Source organism: Lactuca saligna, chromosome 5 (assembly GCF_052625555.1).
Source record: "Lactuca saligna cultivar CGN05327 chromosome 5, ASM5262555v1, whole genome shotgun sequence".
Lineage (NCBI taxonomy): Eukaryota > Viridiplantae > Streptophyta > Magnoliopsida > Asterales > Asteraceae > Lactuca > Lactuca saligna.
The window spans coordinates 263,030,160-263,052,796 of NC_136421.1; the positions used below are offsets into that span (position 1 = coordinate 263,030,160).

Consider the following 22,637-nt stretch of genomic DNA (forward strand, 5'->3'; position numbering starts at 1 on the left):
CCTCCAGCTCTCCGAGCTATCAATATACATATAACACTTAGTCTGACAGTCAACTAAGTCAACTCTGGTCAAAGTCAACCTTCCAGGTCAACCCTACTCGCCGAGTCTTCCTAAAGACTCGCCGAGTTCATAAGCTCAGGGTCTTTCTTATTCGCGACCCGACTCGCCGAGTCAGTCCATGACTCGCCGAGTCCAACCAGTTCCAAGTCCTGTCCTGTCCAACTCGCTAAGTCACCACCCGACTCACTGATTCGGGCCTCGACTCGAAGGGTTTAGGGTTTTCGCGATCTGACTCGCCGAGTCCAAGAACAGACTCGTCGAGTCCTAGACAATCTTCAACCAACTCGCCGAGCTGCTCATCCAACTCACCGAGTCCATGCCTAACTTCATCCGACTCGACGAGTTGTTCATCCTACTCGTCGAGTTCCTCCTCATCTTCAAGCTACTCGCCGAGTCCACTCGAAGGACTCGCCGAGTCCATACGGTTCTACATACATGCAGAGGACCTTTGAGTCATGCATGGACTCCAAACTGTAGATCCACTCTTTTAAGGTCTATTCCTTACGTAAAGTTGCAAACTTTACGTGTAGAGAAGGAGATCTAGGCAAGATACGCCATTAACTAGGGTGTAAGGCCAAGGGACTTCAAAATCAACACAATGACTGATACTTTATGCTTCTCCAGGCCCTAAAACACTTGAATCTGAAGTAGCAACTCCAGATCCGGCTTCTAACCCAAAATAATAACATTATGGAAAAAGAGCCCCAACAACCACACATAGATCTAGGTGCAAAAAGGGTCCAGGAACTAGTTTATTACCTCCAAGTGCTCAAAATGAACTCACAATCCCAGATCTATAGCTCCTTCTTGCTCCTCCAAGTTCCTTCTTCCTTTTCCAAGCTTTAAAGCACCTTCCAAGGCTCAACTAGGAGATATGACGGCTAGGGTTTGATATCCAGGGCTAAAGAGGCAGTAAGGAACCCTGGGAAGAAGATTAAGACATTTATATAGGCCCCAAGTCCCGAATTTAGGGTTTTCCACGCACAGACCAGCCTCGCCGAGTCCCCCTGGTCGATTCGCCGAGTCGGTCACTTACTCCCCGACCCGGATCCCGCTCGGACTCGCCGAGTCCCCCTTAGACTCGCCGAGTCGACCCCTAAACTTAGGGTTTTCTTTCCTTTCTTGGTCTTCGAAACTTTGGGTGTTACATTATGCTTCCTTAAATAAGGTGCAAAACCCCGGGATCTAGGGTTTCTTCTGCCAGCTCCTACTCGTCAAGTTCTTCATGGACTCGGCGAATGGGCCACTAAACACGCGATCCCACCCCGTTGCTACTCAACGAGTAGGGCAACCAACTCGTCGAGTAGATCTTAAAACCAAATAAACTTTCATTTAAATCAATACCTGAGAATCGAGGCGTTACATAAGCCAATTTCGAATTGAACTCGGCAAGTTGGAGGAGCCAACTCGACGAGTTGAAGATGGAAGAATCGCGAAGATTTAATGGGCCAACTCGATGAGTCGAAGTGCCTGAACTCGACGAGTTGGGTACTGTTTGAGAAACCCTAATTTTTAGGGTTCAAGCAATATAAATATGTCATTATGTCCCATGCCCTGGCCTCCTTATCAGTCCCCTTAGCTTAGAAACCCTAAAACCTAACCCTTATCACCTTTGTGTGTTCTTAACCTTATGAAGATCATTTTTGGTAGATTAGAGCCTTGGAAAGAAGAAGGGGAAGTTAGTGAAGGAGACTTAGTGAAGCTTGAGCTTGAAGATCCGAAACATCATCATCATTTAGCACTCTTTTGAGGTATAAAGTTAAGATATTGCCTTATATTTGCTTAAATCTCTTCTTGGGGTAGATTGTATGTTTTTTGCCATGTTTGAGTGGATAATGGGGGTATAGGTCATCCCATGTGTTTATTCTTTCAGATTTGAATCTCCATGAGCTCTTTTGGCAAAAATATGCCAACTTTATGGTCTTAAGGACTTCATGCATCTATTAGGCTCTTCTTTTGGTATCTTATGAGCTTTTGAGTCTCTCCTAGCCATGAATGAGTGTAAAGTTGGAAGCTTTACGTGACCATGCAGCCTTAAAGGACCAAATTTGTATTTTGGGGCTTTGTCTTGGTGATTAAGTGATTATTGATTAAGCACTTAACCTTTTAAGCCTAGGGTTTAGGTTTTGAGCCCACTTGGTTGCTCCCTAGGGTTAAAGTTGGAAACTTTACCCTTATAGATGCCATTTCAGTTAAGATCTGAGTGGGGAAGTTGTTAGTTTCGATCATGTCGGCTTAATGAATTAAGATGTTCGGTTCATGATGAACTCGATGAGTTTTTAGGAGAACTCGGCGAGTTGGATCGGTTCTTCTTGATTTTTGCAGACTGATGAACTCGATGACTTTATGGTCTTAAGGAATTCATGCATCTATTAGGCTCTTCTTTTGGTCTCTTATGAGCTTTTGAGTCTCTTCTAGCCATGCATGAGTGTAAAGTTAGAAGCTTTAATTGACAATGCATCCTTAAAGGACCAGATCTATATTTTGGGGCTTTTTCTTGGTGATTAAGTGATTATTGATTAAGGACTTAACCTTTTAAGCCTAGGGTTTGGGTTTTGCGCCCACTTGGTTGGTCCCTAGGGGTAAAGTTGGAAAGTTTATCCTTCTAGACGTCATTTCAGTTAAGATCTGGGTGGGGAAGCTGTTAGTTTCGATCATGTCGACTTAATGGATTAAGATGTTCGGTTCCTGATGAACTCGACGGGTTTTTGGGAGAACTCGGCGATTTGGATCAGTTCTTCTCGATTTTTGCAGACTGGTGAATGAAACTCGACGAGTTAAAGGAAAACTTGGCGAGTTGGGGCAACTTGCACCGTTGGCTTTGATTTCTGACTTATGTCTTTGACCAAGTTTGTCCCAAGGGGTGTTTGAGGTAATATTAAATGTATATAAGGAAATATAGACTTAGGTTAAGGCCCATATGGGATTGGGCCCAATTTGGAAAATTGGGCCATTAGTGAGTGTCACACCCCCGAACCGTCAGAAAAACAACGGCGGAAACGTCCGAGCGCAGCGACGCCATATGTACTATCACAACAATTGTATCATAGCAATCAGGGTAAACACAACCATTACATTGCAATATGAATATTTACATCTGTTGAAAAAATAGTTTGTACATATCATTATATAACAAAAGATGAAGACGAGACTCCAAAAATGCTCCGTCTTCTCCAAAAGCTGGCTAGGTACCTGTCTATCGTTGTCCTGAGAATACAAGTGGCTTTGAAAACATATTAGCATAAATCTGGTGAGTTCAGAAGCATGTTTTTGTATTGAAAACTAGTCACTAAGTTGGTATAAATAGTTTCTTTCCATTGTAAGTAGATATCGTTTGTATAAAAAATCGTTGTTACCAAGTTCTGAAATATGTAAGCATGTTTACCAAGAAAATCCAATATTTTCTAACAGGTTTGTTGGTTTTTGAATGAAAGGTACGTTCTGTATGAAAACCCTGGCTACCACCAGTATGTAATGTATGATCGTTTGGAAAACCCTAGTTACCACCAATATGTATAGTAGTTTTATTACTTAAAATAAAACTATAGATTTTGTCCCTGGAATACCCTCCAGTAAGTAGATAAGTAGTTTTATTAGTTAAAATAAAACGATAGAAGAAAGAAATCCCGTAAACAATGATTAGTTTATACTTATTATGAGTCGTATAACCATACTAATATGACTGATGACCTCATTGACGTTCTTCAGGCGTCGTACGATTTCAAATTTGTCACCCCAGGCATGCCCACCTAACTGTAGCTAACAGTTCAGGTGTGGGATTGTCGGTCCCGAATAGATCTATTCACAAATTTCACGCTCTCCCTCCAGGAGACTCTGGTTATACTACCGGTGAGGATTTATTGGTACCCCGAGGGGAAAAGCGAAGATAGTCTCACAATCATGTATTAACTAGTTTACGTGTTTGTTCGGTTGTTCTCGAGTTCGAAATCGTTTGTAACGGTTTAGAGTATAAATAATTATTTAGCATGATACTCTAGTTTTGTATTCGTAGCAATGAATAAACTAAATCTGACATAGTTTATATGTTTAACTTTGCATGAAATTTGAACCTGTATGACTGGTAATGAAATCCCAAACTATACCTATTATAGTTTGAATGGTTGTTATGTTCGGGTATAGTTTTGAAAGCTATGTAATTATGAATTGAAAACATCCCTTATGTGTGACATCCCCAAAATCACGGTCAGGAAAGACCGGTTTTGTTTATACTTTATTTCAAAATCAGAATAATCTTTTAATAAAAGAGTTGTGAAATTTGTCCCAAAACAATATTATGATAAAGATTTATCAAAAGCATTTCCATAGAAATGTATTTCATTAAAAAGACTCGGGATTTCATGTTTGATACAGTACATAAGTATAAACAATACTGTTGAAATATTTGATTAAAATACTCCATCATCTCCCAAATTAGACCATTGACCTTTCAAGCCTGACTTCTGGTCCTAGCTAATTGCCAGCCATTCTTTTCAATGCAATTTATTGTATTTTCCTTATTTAGTTTTTTGTATAGACTATATATTCAGTACGTAAGCTTGTTCATACATACAAGAAATAAAAAAGTGATTCTGCTTTCTCTTCCATTCCTCTCATCATCATGGTCAACATGGTATCAGAGCAGTGTTTATGATCCAAAAACCATTTCTGCTCATCATCTACCAGAAGCAATGTCAGAAGAAGATAGCAATAACCTAGCCATCCAAATAGCCAATCTCCTCAAAAATGGAGTTCAAATTCAAACCCAGAACTCAAAACCAAATCCCTCTGATAGCCTAAAAATTAGCCTGAATCTTACTAGCCAAAACTACCCTCTATGGGCTCGGATGATACGAGTCGCCATAAGGGGGAAATCGAAAACTCTTTTAAACCATCTCACCCAAAACCCGCCAGAACCCAGTGATGATCAGTGGGAACAAGATGATTTGATCGTTTTTTCATGGCTCATCCAAAATATAGAGCCGGTCCTTGCTAGTAACTTAGTAGAGTTCCCGACAGCGAAACGCTATGGGATGCTCTTACGGTTACGTATAGCAGCGGAAAAGACAAACTTCAGACTTTCGATCTCCACGTCAAAGCAAACGAGTTCAAGCAAAATGGCGTACCTTTAGAAGAATTTTGGATCGTGATGCAGGGTATCTGGGGAGAAATTGAACGGCGAGATCCAAACCCGATGACATGTTCTACCGACATCGCCACTTACAACAAAGTCAGGTCAGAACACAAATTGTTTCAATTTCTCAATGCCCTTGATCGAAAGTATGATTCCATTAAAAGAGAGATCCTCCGGTGGGACCCCTTTTCGTCTGTTGAAGCCGCCTATGCTGCTGTCCGAAAAGAAACAGCGCATCAAAGTATTTTCGGGAACATACAACAAGGGGTGGCATCGGGTCTGAACTCAACCGGTGATTCCGATGGGTTACGGTTCGTTTCCAAAGGTCGTCGGTCAGACCAGAAATCCAATCCGTCATCATCCCGGGTTGATAAAAGTAGATTGAAATGCGAACACTGTGGCATGACCAAGCATACGAAAGAACAGTGTTTCAAACTTCTGGGGTACCCGGAATGGTGGGCCGATGGACATAAAAAAGGGAGAGATGGCATAGCCGCAGTCGCTATGGGCAATCAAGGGACCACCAGCAGCGGCGATAGCAGTGACGACCACTCAAAACCCGCCGGAAATCAAGAGAGCACCAAAAAAGTAAACCATGGAGGGAATTTTTGTTCGACGGCAATTAAAGAAGAAGAATCAGGGGGCATCACAGGTATAGGGTTTGAGAATTACACCTCAAACCCTTCACTCTCTCAACATTTTCATTCACAACCCTATAGTTCCAATATGACAGTCAAGTCAACAAATTCTTTTAACATCGGGAAAGTTAACATAACAACAAAAAATATAAAAAATAAAGACTCATGGATATTTGATTGTGGTGCTACTGATACAATGACTTTTGAAATTTCTGACATGTGCTCAATGTCAAAACCGCAAAAATCAAGAATTCATACTGCAAATGGAGAAGTTCTCCAAGTCAAAGGAGGAGGGACCATTCAAATTTCACCAAACATGAAATTAAAAAATTGTCTCTATGTTCCATCCTTATCTCATAAATTGCTATCGATCAGTCATGTTACCAATCAATTAAATTGTGTTGTTATAATGCATCCAACCTTTTGTATCTTACAGGACATCAGGACGGGGAAGATCATTGTGCGTGGTACTGAGCAACAAGGACTATACTATGTGGATGAAATGACTCGACAAGGTACTGTAATGCTAGCTCATGGATCTACAGATAGGGAGGCTTGGTTATGGCATCGAAGATTGGGACACTCATCCAGTGGATACTTGCATCATTTATTTCGTGAATTATTCCCAACAAATAAAGTCTTAAATTGTGAGACATGTTTTTTGGCTAAGAGTCATAGACACACTTTCAAATCAAATGATACTAAGGTTGATTTTCCTTTTTTGTTGATTCATTCGGATGTGTGGGGGCCAGCAAAAGTTGAGGGGGGACAAAATTTCCGGTATTTCGTTGCATTCATTGATGATTGCACCCACATGACTTGGATTTACCTCTTGAGAAATAAATCCGAAGTTTTTTCAAAATTCAAAAGTTTTTGTGCCATGGTTAAACCCCAATTTAAAAGTGATATACAAATTCTTAGGTCCGATAATGGGGGGGAATTTGTTAATACTTCCATGAAACAGTTTTGTCAAGAAAAGGGAATAATTCATCAAACCTCATGTGCTCACACCCCCGAACAAAATGGGGTATCTGAAAGAAAAAACAGATTCCTCTTAGAAATAACCCTTGCGCTCATGATTGAATCCCAAGTTCCAAAATCCTTTTGGCCCGAAGCTCTTGCCACAGCAACCTATCTTGTGAACCGTCTTCCAACAAGAGCTCTTGACTTAAAAACTCCAATTCAAGCCATGTCTAAATTTCACAAACCTCCATCTACCCTTACCCTTGGACCTCGTGTCTTTGGTTGTTCTGTGTTTGTTCACATACCAAAATCAGAACGTTCCAAACTTGATGCATGTGCTGAGAAATGTGTGTTTGTCGGTTAAAAGTCAATTAACAAGGTTATCGATGTTACAGTCCGAACAAACGTCATATGTACACCACGATGAATTGTGACATTCTCGAAACCGAATATTTCTACAATATCCAACATACTGGTCAGGGGGAAAAGGAGTATGATGACACATTGGGTTGGATAAAATGGATGCCATCATCAGTAGAAATTAATCACGGAACCCAAACCATGTCACAATCCACGAGTCGAGAAGACAGTACCACTAACAATGATCCTCCTAACCTGACGTCAGAGGTAAGTAATTCTCAATCTCAAGAGCATGTTGATTCTCCCATTGTTTCTGAGTCATCTACTAACTGTGAAACTCATGAGCATGTTGAAGCTCCTGATTTGCCTAACCATACGACAGAACACGAGTCATCACAGGTTGAACAAGCCAGATATGTTCTACCCCCAAGATCCAATAGAGGAGTTCCTCCAAAAAGATACTCTCCCGAGAAGGAAGCTCGAAGTTCTCAATACCCGATGGCAAACGTGGCAGCCGGAAATTTATCACAAGAAGCCCAAGCTTTTGCCACATCTCTATGCTATGAAGAAATTCCAACTACAGTTGAACAAGCTCTTGAGTCTAAGGACTGGAGAAAGGCTATGAAAACTGAAATGGATGCACTGAATAAAAATGACACATGGGAAAAATGTACCCTTCCTCCTGGAAAAAAACCAGTAGGATGTCGTTGGGTCTTCACTATAAAGTATAAGCCGGATGGAACCATTGAAAGATACAAAGCCCGACTTGTAGCAAAGGGATACACTCAAACTTACGGAATTGACTATTCCGAGACATTTTCTCCCGTGGCCAAAATCGACACAATCAGGGTCCTATTCTCTATAGCTGCAAATAAAGGTTGGCCTCTCCTTCAATTTGATGTAAAAAATGCCTTTTTACATGGAGAACTTAAAGAAGAAGTTTATATGGAAGCCCCTCCCGGATTCATGGGAGACTCTAAAGAAGTATGTCACTTGAAGAAATCCTTATATGGATTAAAACAGTCTCCTCGTGCTTGGTTTGGCAGGTTTACTTTAGCCATGAGAAAATATGGCTTCAAACAGAGTAACTCAGATCATACTCTGTTCCTTAAATGGAGGAATGGACTTGTAACATGTTTAATTATTTATGTCGATGATATGATAATCACAGGTAATGATGAAGAAGAGATGAAAAGGTTAAAGATAAATCTATTCAAAGAATTCGAAATGAAGGATCTGGGAAGACTTAAATATTTCCTTGGAATCGAAGTCCTGAGCTCCAGGCAGGGGATTTTTATCTGCCAAAAGAAATACATCCTTGACCTGCTGGCAGAAGCAGGGATGATAGATTGCAAACCTGTGGATACTCCTATGATGGTGAACCAAAATCTCTATATGGAGGAAAAGGCTAAGTTGGCTGACAAGGGAAAATATCAATGGATAGTAGGTAAACTAATATATCTCTCACATACCCGGCCTGACATTGCTCACGCAGTGGGAGTGGTGAGCCAATTTATGCATCAACCTCAAGTTACCCATATGGAAACTGTGTGGAGAATTATCAGATATCTCAAAGGGACACCTGGTCATGGAGTTCTGTTCAAGAAAAATGGGCATCTAGAAACCCAAATATATACTGATGCGGACTGGGCAAGGGATAAAGGAAATCGGAGATCAACATCTGGTTACTTTACCCTTGTTGGTGGAAATCTTGTTACTTGGAGGAGCAAGAAACAAAAGGTGGTGGCTCTTTCAAGTGTCGAAGTAGAATTTCGAGGAATAGCACGTGGTCTAGCAGAGATACTTTGGATACGGAAACTCTTGACAGAAATCGGGTACCCTCCAACCCAATCCAACAAAATTATGTGCGATAACAAAGCAGCTATTCAAATTTCAGAGAATCCAGTCCAACATGATCGCACAAAACATGTTGAAGTAGACCGACACTTCATCAAAGAAAAACTTGAAAAAGGGATAATTGAACTTCCGTTTGTCCGCTCAGAAGACCAACTCGCAGATATATTAACAAAGGCGGTCAATGGAAAAAATTTTAATCATTGTCTTGGCAAGTTGAGTATCGAAAATCCCACTACTCAACTTGAGGGGGAATGTTGAAATATTTGATTAAAATACTCCATCATCTCCCAAATTAGACCATTGACCTTTCAAGCCTGACTTCTGGTCCTAGCTAATTGCCAGCCATTCTTTTCAATGCAATTTATTGTATTTTCCTTATTTCGTTTTTTGTATAGACTATATATTCAGTACGTAAGCTTGTTCATACATACAAGAAATAAAAAAGTGATTCTGCTTTCTCTTCCATTCCTCTCATCATCATGGTCAACAAATACAACATATGCCTTACTACATTATTCCGTATTTACAGGCCTAAAATCCATTAATCTCTTATCCCAAGACATCACATCTATGCTCATGCGCCACTACCTGTAATACAAGAAACTGAGTGGGTCAGGCTTGGGAGCTTGGTGAGCACATAGGGTTTTCAACCCACAATAAATAAGTTTATTAACTTTATCAAACCAAATAAACCCGATTACCCATTCCCGTTATCCTCACTTTATGTCCCTAAGACATCTAACACAAGGGACCTAGTCTAAGGACTATCATCGGGATGGAAAATACTGCTAAGGGATTCCTCAGCCGTAAATGTCCTTAAGGCAACCATGTGTGGGATGGAGTACATATGGTGAGCACACAGTTCAAATAAACACACAGTTCGAATAAAAACCTACAGGTTGCGAGTCTGCTAGTGTTCCACTGCACTGTCTAGAATATTCCATGGTCGTCATCTATACTCCGCTAGATGACTGGATCTATAGCGAGACCTCTCATTATTTTATTTTGTCACACAGCAACTATTACATCTACCCATATTTTACTTGAGAAGGTGGTGACTCGGTACTCGGACAGCGCTTCGTTTACTTTAAAATAATTTCCTTCGACGAAACCTAGTATTATCACCACTAGATCTTAGTCTAATATTACCGTGACTAATTATTATTATTATTATTATTATTATTATTATTATTATTATTATTATTATTATTATTATAAACAATACTTTCCAACCACTATGTACAAACAGGGGCCAGACATAAAACACCGGAGGGCAGGACCATTTTGGCGTATAGCACTTCTGAAATCCAACGACCCTATGCGGCCCTTTAAACCAGATTCTCCGTACCGCGAGTAGTTAAAAAGATATTATAACGACACTTATATAAGTCATAATAATAGCTCAAATATGTATTATAAATTTATAATAACAATACTAATTTTAAATATAAACTATATTTAAAATAGGGTAAGCATAACTTACTTACAAGGGGATTTTAGCTAGGAGTCGAGCTCTGCAGGGGCAGAACTTCGTCGTTGAATCTTTCTAAGAAAGATTTGTGCAGCGCTTCAGCGCTCACCTTACTATACTAAAACTACAGAAAGAGAAGTCGAATCACGAGGGACCGAAATGCTCGGGGGATAAGGAGAGAAAGACTCTTGAATCAAGAGAATGGTGCAAGAAATATGAGAGCCCAAGCCTCTTATTTATAGTAATTGAATTCACAAAAACTACCCTCCATAATTACTTAATGACCTTATAGTTATATAAACAACTAAACACCCATTCATAATATTATTTTAAACAGATTTAACGATATTTGCACTAAACTAATGTCGAAAGAACTCAACATTAGTCTTATAATGACCGCATCGTCGATACCTTTCTAATGATATATACATATGTATATATATATATATATATATATATATATATATGTGTGTGTGTGTGTGTGTGTGTGTACGTATATATGATTTATACTTTATTTTAATACGTAAATATGGTATTATAATTTGTAACTCATTCATATCAACTCCGTTTTTGACGTTATTTATATCCAACCGTAGGTGGAGACGTACTCTAAAACTTTCATTTAGACTCCGTCGGCTAATTTTGACTTTATTTTTAAAGTTATATTTTTAACAGGCCGGGACATGATTGGTCCGTTAAAATCTCATAACTTCTTTATCCGATGTCCATTATCGTCTGTCTTTTTATCTTTACGCTACTAATAACGAGATCTTCAATTCTCGTTTATGTTGTGTCGGCTAAAAACCGCTCGATCTAATACTCGAATTTCGGGCTGTACATCGTTAAGCCGAAACTTCGAAAAATCATAATTTCCTCATAAGAAGTCAGATTTGGGCATTCTTTTTATGGACGCTCTCAGGTTAACATATTCTATGACTTTCATTTAGATTACTAAGGCTAAAAGAAGCTCTATCATAAATTTACTATTTACGTCTCCCGATGCTGTGCCGGTTTTGCCGTAAAACTTTGATGAGCCATAACTTTTTCGTTATAACTCGGATTTCGACGCTCTTTATATGTACGGAAACCTTGTAACATATACTAAAACTTGGTTGATATTATTTATTCTTAATAATCTTTTGTCGAAAAGTCGTTTTCGACCCCTATTGCCTCTAAATTGACTAGCTCGGATCTACGGGCGTTACATTATGCTCCGCATAATACAAAAGGGATAATTGTATCTAAATGTTTGATAGAAAATCATTGTAATTGCATCAGTTTTTAAGTTATGAAAACCTTTATGTTTAGCTTGTATTCTCCCCCTGAGAACATGAAAAACTCGGAAAAGTGTAGGGGTATGAACTCACAGTTTAACGTAGGATCCGAATGCACAATTGGTTACGAGCGTCGAGTGTCAACCGATTTTTTATTCGCGTGTTGACCCTATGAATATATATTACACACACACACACATATATATATATATATATATATATATATGTATATATATATGTATATATATATATGTGTGTGTGTGTGTGTATTAGATTGAGTATCCCATGATACATCATGTTGGAAAACCACCCTAAAGGCTTGGAATCACTAGAACTAAGTGTTTTATGTCTCATACTTAGGGATCTTTACAAGTTCAAGGCCAAATATGAGCATTAGAGTGGGTGTATGGCCATAAAAATGAGGGTGCGACCAGGGAGTGCGGCCAAGCTGTGTGTGCGGTTACACACATATGTGTGCGGCCGTATAGAGGGTGTGTGCGGCCGTACACTCCTCATTTGAGTCCAAAATGTCGATTTTAAGGTGTTTTCTCCTAACTTTGGAGAGTTTTGAACGTGTGTGGCCACCTTATAAAGGTGTGTGGCCGTACACCTTCAAAGGACGAAGAACACTATGAGTTTTTGGCTTAGTTTCAAGTGTTTTACCAGTTTAACAAGCTGATTGATGGAGTAATTCACGTTTTTGAAGCCCTTAGAGTGTTCTTGGATGAATTTTTTAGAGAGAGAAAGTAGTGAGAGAAAGTAGAGTGCAACCAAAGAGAGAAAAGAATGAATGAAGGGGTCCTCCTCTATATATAGAGGGGAGTGTGTGGCTGGGGATGGGTGTTCGGTTGTGCTGCACACACCTTCCTTGGTGTGTTTGGCACGATTTTGTGATGTTACACTCCTTCCGTACCTTCTTAAGACTCATATCAAAATTGTGGGTCCATATGAGTGTGTTAGACTTAGTATATCAATGAACTCATGTGTTAGACTTAGTATATCAATGAACTCATATCAAAATTGTGGGTCCATATGGGTGTTCGGTTTGGCACGATTTTGTGATGAAACATTGATATACGGATCGAATGTACATGATAAAAGTTTCGGGTTGTCACAGTGAGCCTTTGTGGATCTTTTAATTTTGGGCCTCAGTTTTGGTTCATGTTGGATCAGGGGTAAAATGGTTATTTTACCCCATGTATGGTTGGTGGGCCTTAGAATGGAACCCAATTGCTAACTGGGTGTTATTTTGATCTGATTGTTCGGAGGTGTCGTCAGATCAGCAACTAGGGAATTCTCTCAGTGAGCTTCTGCATTCGAGATGAATCTACTCACTGTTCTATGGGTCGAAGGGACCAATGTCGGCTCATTTGGTTTATCTAGGAACACCCGGGGGTTAGCCTTTGACATTATGTATGAAAGACCCGGAAGCGGCTCCTGACACACTGTATGCAAGACTAGAATATGAACTCTGGCAGTTAATTAGTTATGTAGTGTAGATTGTATGCTAGTTGTCTTTGTGATGCTTGCATGGAAGACCCGGAGGTGGCTCGTGGCACTTGTCTATAAGACTCAGGGTTATGCCCCCCCCCCCCCCCCCCGCCCGCTTAGAAAGAAAGACCACAAGGTGGCTCGTGCCATAATGACAATACTATGGATGACGCATAACACCTTTATTGATTATGATATATGAATGTTATGTATGGCTCGCGGTAATGTATGACATGTATTGACCGTTTGATGTGTATGACATGTGGTATTTTGGGAACTCACTAAACTTTGTGCATACGGTTTCAGTTTATGTTTCAGGCACTGTGATTTTCAAAGGATAGAGCTTGAGACAACCACAGCGCATACACCCGTGTGTTCCGCAACATGTGATCTTTGGGAATGGACTCTGATGATTGTTTTATTTGAAATACTTTTCAATGTTTTGAACAAAGTTACAATAGTGTTTTGATTATAATAAAAGTGAATTTTTTCCCCGTGTTTTTGGGTTGTTACATGAACGAATCCGAAAGAACCTCAAGTGGCTGCAATAGTAAAATATGAATCAGAGCAAATTGGTTAATCGTCTGTTCATCACATTCATCGCCCGATTCAGACCTTGAAGTCAAGGTGTCACTTGTTCGTCACCTTCATCGTCTGATTCAAACCTCTTCATTGTCGATTTCAAGGATAACACACCCATTTTGGGCTTCACCAATATATGCTTTGTGACTAAAATTTGCACAAAACACACAAGTGTATGATTTGCTACTAATTTATGTGTTATGTGTGTATTTTTGTGTTCCTTTGTATTTCCAAGATGACCACGGTGAATAGGGTAAATGAGGAGGAAAATGTTATGGGAGCTGAACTTGAATTTTGATATGGACAAAAATGAGAGGTGGTGGTGGACCATGTCAATGTAGATATAGTTGTGCATCTCAGTGATGGTAGCAGTGGTGGATTTCAGGTGTGATGTTTATGTAAAAAATGATGAATAGAACAAATGATGAATAAAACAGGGGATGAAGTACACGATGAACAGGTGGTGATGGGTTGTGTACATCTTTAGTTATGGAGAATAGAGATGGTGATTTACCTTTAAGTTGCATGTTTGAATCAAGAACAAAACTCCCTCGAATTGTAGATTTGAATCAAGAAGAAAACTTGATGTTTGATTCAATGGTTTCAACTTCAACTAGTTAGATGAAGTGTATGTGTTACAGACAGTTAACTAGGAAACCCTCTAAAAAGGCATTAATGCAAAAATTAAATAAAATTGTTGACTTTTAATGAACATAAAAAACATCAAATGATAAAACGCATAATTTCTTGAAAATGTTATGATTTTTTATGATATTAGTTATTTTTATATGGAAAATGATTGAAATAGTGTCAAGTGTGAATGGAGTGCCACGTTTATTATTATTTTAAGGGTAAATTACACGAATGATCCCTATGGTTTAGGGTAATTTGCGCGTTTGGTCCCTAACTTATTTTTCTAACTCGGAAGGTCCCTACTGTTTGTTTTTGTTACACGCTTGGTCCCTGTCTTACATAAAAAGTCTATTTTTCCCTTAATTTTTTAATTTATTTAAATAAACACACCCTCAATCTCATCCTCTCTCCTTACCTTACTACTATATCATTTTTCTCTATTTAAATAATTGTATTTTTACGTAAGATAGGAACCAAACGCGTAACTAAAACAAACAATAGGGACCAAATGTGTAGCAATAACAAACAGTAGGGACTTTCCGAGTTAAAAAAATAAGTTAGGGACCAAACGTGCAAATTACCCCAAACCATAGGGACCATTCGTGTAATTTACTCTTATTTTTTAAATATATTGGCTTTAATAATAGAAAAAAAAATACAACGATTAAACTGTAAAAATAAACAAAATATGATGGATTTCATATAAACAACCCTACCTTTTAATATAAAATTGTTTTAACTACTGAAAATGAAACATCATTTTTAATATTTACACCATCTTATAGAAAATGATTGAAATAGTGTTAAGCAGGCCTCTTTTAAATCAAACGACCACATGAAACTGTGAAAGCGTAAAAGCCCACGTGATGATGTATCGAGTAAACATTTCGGCCTTTTTTGCCTTGGAGAATGGACAAGGACTTAACTAGTTGAAAGATTTTGTTGGGTCAGAAATATAACATCTAAAATGTAGGGGATAAAATCTATCGCTTAACTAATAATTTAGGGACCATTTGTGTGATGTTTATCTTGTTCAAACTCGGATGAATAGGAGATAGGTACGGTCGCTGCACGTACATGGCCCCCACTGTACCACTGTCTCGTCACCCGCTTTGCTATATCCAACGGTCTAAAATCAATCACGCGTTTGCTTTTGCCACTTGGAGTGTCACGTGAATATTTACGTCAAATCTGCGACACAGCTTATCACTGCCAACGGGTGTTCAGGTTTTTGTTTTCTCTCTCTAAAACTGATCTGATGATCGTACCTCCGCCGTACAAAGGAAACCGCCGTTAGTGTCACGCCACTGTAACTCCCATACCGCCGGAGAAAATGACCGTCATCCGGAAACGGAGATTCAAGTCTTGCCGTTCTCTCTCCGCTGCTACCCACCAACCACTGAACATCCTGCTCTTCCTTTTCGTTCCCACTTAGATGCATAGATTTTTAGATTCCGATCGTACCTTACCTTCTCTATCAAATGAATTTGTGCTTAGTTCTATCTCTCCTCACGGACGACCTCCTAGCACGAGTTCTTGATTGTCTCTTCGATGATTCCGACCGCAAATCCTTCCGTGCAACCTGCAAGTTTTTCCACCGTGTTGAATCTAGCCACCGGACTCGTCTGAAGTTCTTACGACCCGAGTTCATCCCGGGTCTCCTCCGAACTTACACCAGCGCCTACACGCTTGACTTCTCCGTCTGTCCTCGGATCTACGACGGGACAATCTCTGTGTTGCTCAACAACGTCAGCTGTTATGGATGGGCACAAAGACTGAGGAGGGTGGTGCTGTCCAGGACGACGTCGTTTAGGTTTTCTGGGCTGGAGATGCTGGTTGGGTCCTGCCCTGGGTTGCAGGCTGTGGATGTGTCGCACTGTAGTCAGTTTGGCGATAGAGAGGCGGCGGCGCTGTCGTGTGCTGCGGAATTGAGGGAGATTAAGATGGATAAGTGTTTAAGAGTGACGGATGTAGGGTTGGCTAAGATCGCCGTTGGATGTGAGAAATTGGAGAAGATCAGTTTGAAATGGTGTTTGGAGATAACTGATTTGGGAATTGATCTCTTATCAAAAAAGTGTCCTCAGTTGAAACATCTTTGCGTGTCGTACATCAAAGTAAATTCTTGACTCCAATGACACATCTTATCCGATCATGTCCAATCTATTTTAAGTACTGAATTTGGACTCGTCTTCTCAATTAATGGAGTTTGTCCTTTCTTTTGTAGATAAGTAATGAGTCATTAAGGTCAGTAAGTCGTTTGAAGAAGTTGGAGGCATTGATTATGATGGGATGTGGATTAGTGGGCGATGTGGGATTGCATTTTCTTGGAATTGGTTGTCATTCACTACAGGTTTCTGACTCTCAAAATTTTTCCCTATTCCTTACTTATTTCTTATATACATTGAATTTATTTTGATCTCATTTTGATTTGTTTTCTTTCTTACATTTATTCTTAATGTATGAGCTTCTGGACCATACTTGCTTTATATGAATCGCTAGCTTCATATCCATGTTTGTGCGTGTATGTTGCACAAATTTGTGAACCACTATGTTTATTTTACATGTTAACGCATATCTTATCCAACATTCTTGCTTCAACTTTATATATATGGAAACTATACTATAAATGGATGCACTAACTACTCCTTCCATCCAAAAATTGCTATGTTTGACTTGGCACACACATTAGTAAAACGAGTTGACTATCGATCAAATGTCATTGTGTATGGGAAGATATTTGTCTTGTGATTTGCTTTCAGAATTCTTATGGACAATCATGCATATCTTTAATCAGTTTCACATACATTATAGTTTCTGGTTGCAGGTATTAGATGTAACGAGGTGTGAAAATGTAAGTTCTGCTGGTCTAATTAGTGTCATTAGAGGATGCAAAGGCCTTCAAAAGCTCAATGTTGGTTACCATTTTCTTGTGAGTTTATTCGATTCAGTACTCTACTATGAAGCTTGCCATCATTCAATGATTCTCCAAACTAAGTGATCTCTTTTGATGCATCAGGAGCTTCCCACCTCTGTTTTTCACAATTTTACAGGCTTGAAGCATCTAAAAACATTTAGGGTTCATGGAGCTCAAATCGCCGACTCTTTTTTCAATATTATAAGCACTAATTGCTTGCTTTTGGTTGAAGTTGGTTTGAGCAAATGTGAAGGAGTAAATGACACAGGCATTGTTAAGCTTGTATCTGGGCATCCTAACTTGAAGATACTTGATTTAACCTGCTGTGATGATATCACTGATATGGCAATATTAGCCATAGCACAGTCATGTAGAAAGCTTTCCTGCCTCAAATTGGAGTCTTGCTCTTTGCTCTCTGAAAAAAGTTTTAGCTATCTTGGATCATCATGTCCCTTACTTGAGGAGCTTGATCTAACGGAATGTAGCGTCAATGACAAAGGTTAGTGTTTGATATGATGGAATTAGGGAAGGAATGGAATGGTTCATTCCATTCAAACGGAAAAAAAAACTATTTGTTTTGTTTGATGGAACGGAATGGACCATTCTTGAAGAAATGTGATTCCTTCCGTCTTGTTAATTTTGTTCACTAATGAGGGGTTGCTTTCTGCAGTATAATATATTGACTAACTAAAATTTGTTATTCCTGTTTTTTCTCAGGACTTGAATATCTGTCTAAATGCTTGGAGCTTCGGTGCTTAAAATTAGGGATTTGTACTGATATCTCAGATAAGGGATTGTCTTATATTGCTTCACATTGCAAAAACCTTAAAGAACTTGATTTATACCGGTAAATGTTACATTCACATGCTGGATTTTAATCTCTATATATATTGCTTCTACTCTTTCCTCTCAACTTTTTTTTTTTTTTTTTTTTTTATTGTAGGTGTTCAAATGTTGGTGATGATGGATTAGGTTTTATAGGCAGTGGTTGCAGAAAGATTAGGAAGCTAAATATATGTTACTGCAGTAAGATTACAGACAAAGGGATGGCTTATTTAAGCCAATTGGAGGAGCTCTCTGACTTGGAGATGCGTAGTATTATACAAGTCACAGGCATAGGTCTGACAGCTCTTGCATCAGGATGTAGGAAGCTTTCAGAATTGGATATTAAACATTGTGTGAACATTACTGATGCGGGGTTTTGGTCACTCGCATACTACTCTTGGAATTTGCAACAGGTAAATAATATATTTGTGGAGTGAGTAAGCAACTTTTTTGTGGAGTTGTGATTGTATTTGTATGTATGATGATTGATGCAGATAAACCTAAGCTACTGTGGGGTATCTGATGTGGGTTTGTGCATGATGATGGGGAACTTGACACGCATGCAGGATGCAAAGCTTGTGAACTTAACAAACGTGTCAGCAAGAGGGTATGAATTGGCACTTAGGGCTTGTTGTGCTCGACTGAAAAAGGTTAAGATGATCGGCTCCCTTAGACCGCTTCTTTCCACAGAGATAATCGAGACTCTTGGAGCAAGTGGTTGTAGAATCAGATGGGATTAATTAAATAATTAGAGGAACTCAAAGTCAAAGACTTGTTTATTCCATGAATGATTGAGACCCCGAGTTTTCTTGTTGTTTTTGGGGTTTTAAATGCGGGAGACTAAAAGATAATACTTGACTTGTAGACAAGGTTGGTAATCTTTATTCTCCAGGGGCGGGGCGGGGCCCACTTGTTATTGTGATCTACCAAAATAAACTTTCTTAATTTCCTATACCCAAAAAATTAACAAGATTTATATATTTTGAAAATTTACCAATATTACATGTACGTATTATGTAATAATAATAATAATAATAATAATAATAACAACAGTTGTTTTCTTTATACAATTGGTGACATGACCATTGCAAAACAATGGTTAAATTTCATGGAATCAAATACAATGGTTAAATTTGAATCTGATATAAAAATCCTTAATTAATTTGCACCACCATGTTCAACATCAGCTTCATGATGTTGAGTAGAGTTGGGCCTCTTAGGGCTGAGGGATGGCGATCTTATAATCGGGAAGGCGTCTAGTCGACTCAAAGCACGCTTTTGTGGAATTGCATTGTTGGCTTTCACATCAATAACAGCAATGTCTCCAAAAGAAAAGTCTTGAATTTCAGTTTCCTTTTCGTTCACCATAGCTTTAGGTGTCGAGTTTTTGCACATCAAGTAAACACAGAACTGTAAGACTCCTAGCAATATCCCTATCGCATTTGGCACCTGCAATGATGATGTTCACATTACGGGAGATGAGTTCTTACATTGTTTTTGTTATATAGTTGATTTAGAATGAAAGCGGTCTTTAGACCAGATAAATCCCCAGAACAATGATAGTGATACTCATATTTGAACCTGATATCTTATTTATGAGTTTTCACTTCTTTATTGCTATATCAAAAGAGAGGATATCAAGATCACTTACAAGGACGAAAACATCTGTGACCAGCAAAGCAAATGTGAGCCAAACACACCCGTTGACAAAAAGAGAGAACACAAGGAGAATCGGCATATACTCCACACTCTTTGTCTTTATTGTTGTTCTCTGTATGCATATTACACATATATAATTGGAATTATAATTTAAATCACTTATAAAACACACGAGAACAAAGAAGAAGAAGATGATGAGATTAATGGTAACTTTGCATACCAATGCAGCCAGAGGTGCAGCATACATCATTGTTGTGAAAGTTGCACAAAGAATGCCTGTAAACGTACGTCGTGATCCGCCTTCAAATGCCACAAGCGTGAAAGCCACAACCACTCCAAAACACACAACATCCAACACCACAAACCCGAAATATTTAACCTGAAGAAATACATAACATTTTAAGGTTATATATAAAACCACATGTATTTTGTTTTAACAAATTATATATGTTCTCTTTTACCCTTTTTTCCTTTGATGAATAAATGAAAAGTAGAATGAGGTAGAGGGATTGCATGGCGACACCAGCTGCATTAACAGTGACAATAAGGAGACCTTCATCCGGGTCAAGTAGTCCATACAAAATCCACAAAGAGCAACTCAAAAGCGTTGCAATATATGGTGTTCCATTGTAGCTGTCAGCACATTTTCTCTTCACAATCTCCCGAAATTGTGATCTGCATCATTAACAAGGTAGTAAGTCGATCAGCTCAGGTTTTATTAGCAACAGATCTTAATTTGGTAGTGAGAATCACATTTAATTTTTATGTTTCGATCATAAACTAACTGATACTTACATGGGAGAAGTGAAACTCAGTATAGAGACGATGTTTCCTGCATGATATGATAAACAAACATTTAAATGTAGAAAAATACAATGAAACAAACTGTTTTTGCATGTATATGTCAGTGTCTCAGGTTTTGAATTAGGCTCACCTACGATCCCGACTACAAAGTCTGCAGCAACCATTGTATGTATAATCGGATTGTTTGATCTGAAATATTTAGAAGCAAATTAAGGAGTTTTGGAGAAGTTCGATGGGTAGATTTTGGATAAGAATTGGAATGAATTGGTGAAAGTTTTTATGGGTTTTCCCATGAATTCCCAGTCTTGGACTGTAGCTTAGATTCGTCTTCTTATTCGTTTTGTAATTATTTTTTGTTTGAATTCTATTCCATCGTTCAACATGAACTCAAATGAAGATTCTTGGCTTTAATTTACATGGGTTTCAATTTTCAAACCATAAAAACTGAATCTCTTATCATTTATATATAGAGATAATGACATAAAATAAATAAAATGGCAACATAACTCACAATTTAGTTTTTTAAGTCACTTATTTTTATAGTGTACTCAATAGGTTGATAAACCTTCTTTTTGGCTGATTACATCGTTAAAGTATATATTTTGACCAAATAAATTGGTATTGAACATCTTATGCAGTGTCCACTGTGAGATCCAATATGGTAAAGTTTGTTATAGTTTCCTAGCCGTTTTATCCTAACTAAGACATATCAAGACTTGATAACAACAATGGATAATATCAACAATGGATGACGCATAAGGTTGAAATTCATTCTAATGGAGAATGGTATAATAAAACAAACAAAAAGAGTTTATTGGTATAACATCATGTTTCAAGAAGTTCTAATTTCAACATAGTGGACAATAAATGGATCAAAATGGAGGCCTTACCTGTACCATCCAAAAAATATAGTCCAAAATTTTCCTTTTAAATCATTAAAGAAAAACCCATAACTCATAAAACAACATAATAAAATCACATGTCGTGTACTCGTGTATCTCAAACATCATATCAAAATATTGTATCAAAACCATCTATCAAAATATCAGAGTCTAAAATATTTCACGTTGAAAACTGTGGTGTGTGTCATGCAGTCATCCCAAGCTCTTCCACTTGCAACCTGAAGTACCTGGAATCAAAACTGAAAAATGTAAGCACGAAGCTTAATGAGTCTCCCCAAACTACCACATACCATAAAAATAAACACATAATAGCATATACTGGGCCTTGCCCACTGCATCGGGCCCTATCCGGCATCGGACCGAAGTCCGATATATATATATATATATATATATATATATATATATATATATATATATATATATATATATATATATATATATATAAAACATAGCAATAAACATATAACACATAAACATATAAAGCTTCCTCGGGCTTGCCCCAGTATCGGACCAAAGTCCGGAACACATAACACATGACATATAAGCTAAACCTTCATCGGGCTTACCACGACATCGGACCAAAGTCCGAAACACATAACATATAACATATAAGCTAAACCTTCATCGGGCTTGCCCCGACATCGGACCGAAATTCAGAACACATAAACAAGTACATGCAAGAATCACGAAGACATCAAACATACAAACATTCTTCGGGCTTACCCCGGCATCGGAGCGAAGTCCGACATATACTAACATACATAAGTGGGTCGACATTGGTGCCTTCGATCCGTTCCTACTGGAGGAAAACTTACCTCTCAAACTAGATGTTGGTATCTCAAGTGAGGAATCTCCGATGGCTTCAATTCACAAGGAACACTTAATCAAAAACTGAAAATCCTTCTAAGGGTAAAATGACCATTTTACCCCTGGTCAAAGTCAACGATTTTGTCAAAGTCAAAGTCAAGGTCAACTTCCAGTTGAGTTACCTCCTAACTCGTCGAGTTCCAATGCTATTCAGACTTGTGATAAACCGAGTCAACGCGTCAAGTCCCTTTACAGACTCGTTGAGC

The 22,637-nt window shown here is 38.5% G+C and overlaps 2 protein-coding genes across 2 annotated transcripts; one reads left to right on the forward strand and one right to left on the reverse strand.

Moving 5' to 3' along the window:
• Positions 1 to 15,645: 15,645 nt before the first annotated feature.
• Positions 15,646 to 19,090, forward strand: LOC145047646 (F-box family protein). The gene is made up of 7 exons (XM_078995973.1): positions 15,646 to 16,574; positions 16,685 to 16,810; positions 17,285 to 17,389; positions 17,477 to 17,873; positions 18,092 to 18,221; positions 18,318 to 18,612; positions 18,694 to 19,090. Exons 1-7 carry the CDS (start codon positions 15,942 to 15,944, stop codon positions 18,937 to 18,939), a joined length of 1,932 nt encoding a protein of 643 aa, XP_078852099.1. The 5' UTR covers positions 15,646 to 15,941; the 3' UTR covers positions 18,940 to 19,090.
• A 267-nt stretch (positions 19,091 to 19,357) lies between these two features.
• Positions 19,358 to 20,826, reverse strand: LOC145046605 (bidirectional sugar transporter SWEET16-like). The gene is made up of 6 exons (XM_078994891.1): positions 20,793 to 20,826; positions 20,654 to 20,690; positions 20,320 to 20,533; positions 20,079 to 20,237; positions 19,851 to 19,970; positions 19,358 to 19,648 (listed from the first exon to the last, which is right to left on the reverse strand). Exons 1-6 carry the CDS (start codon positions 20,824 to 20,826, stop codon positions 19,358 to 19,360), a joined length of 855 nt encoding a protein of 284 aa, XP_078851017.1.
• Positions 20,827 to 22,637: the final 1,811 nt, after the last annotated feature.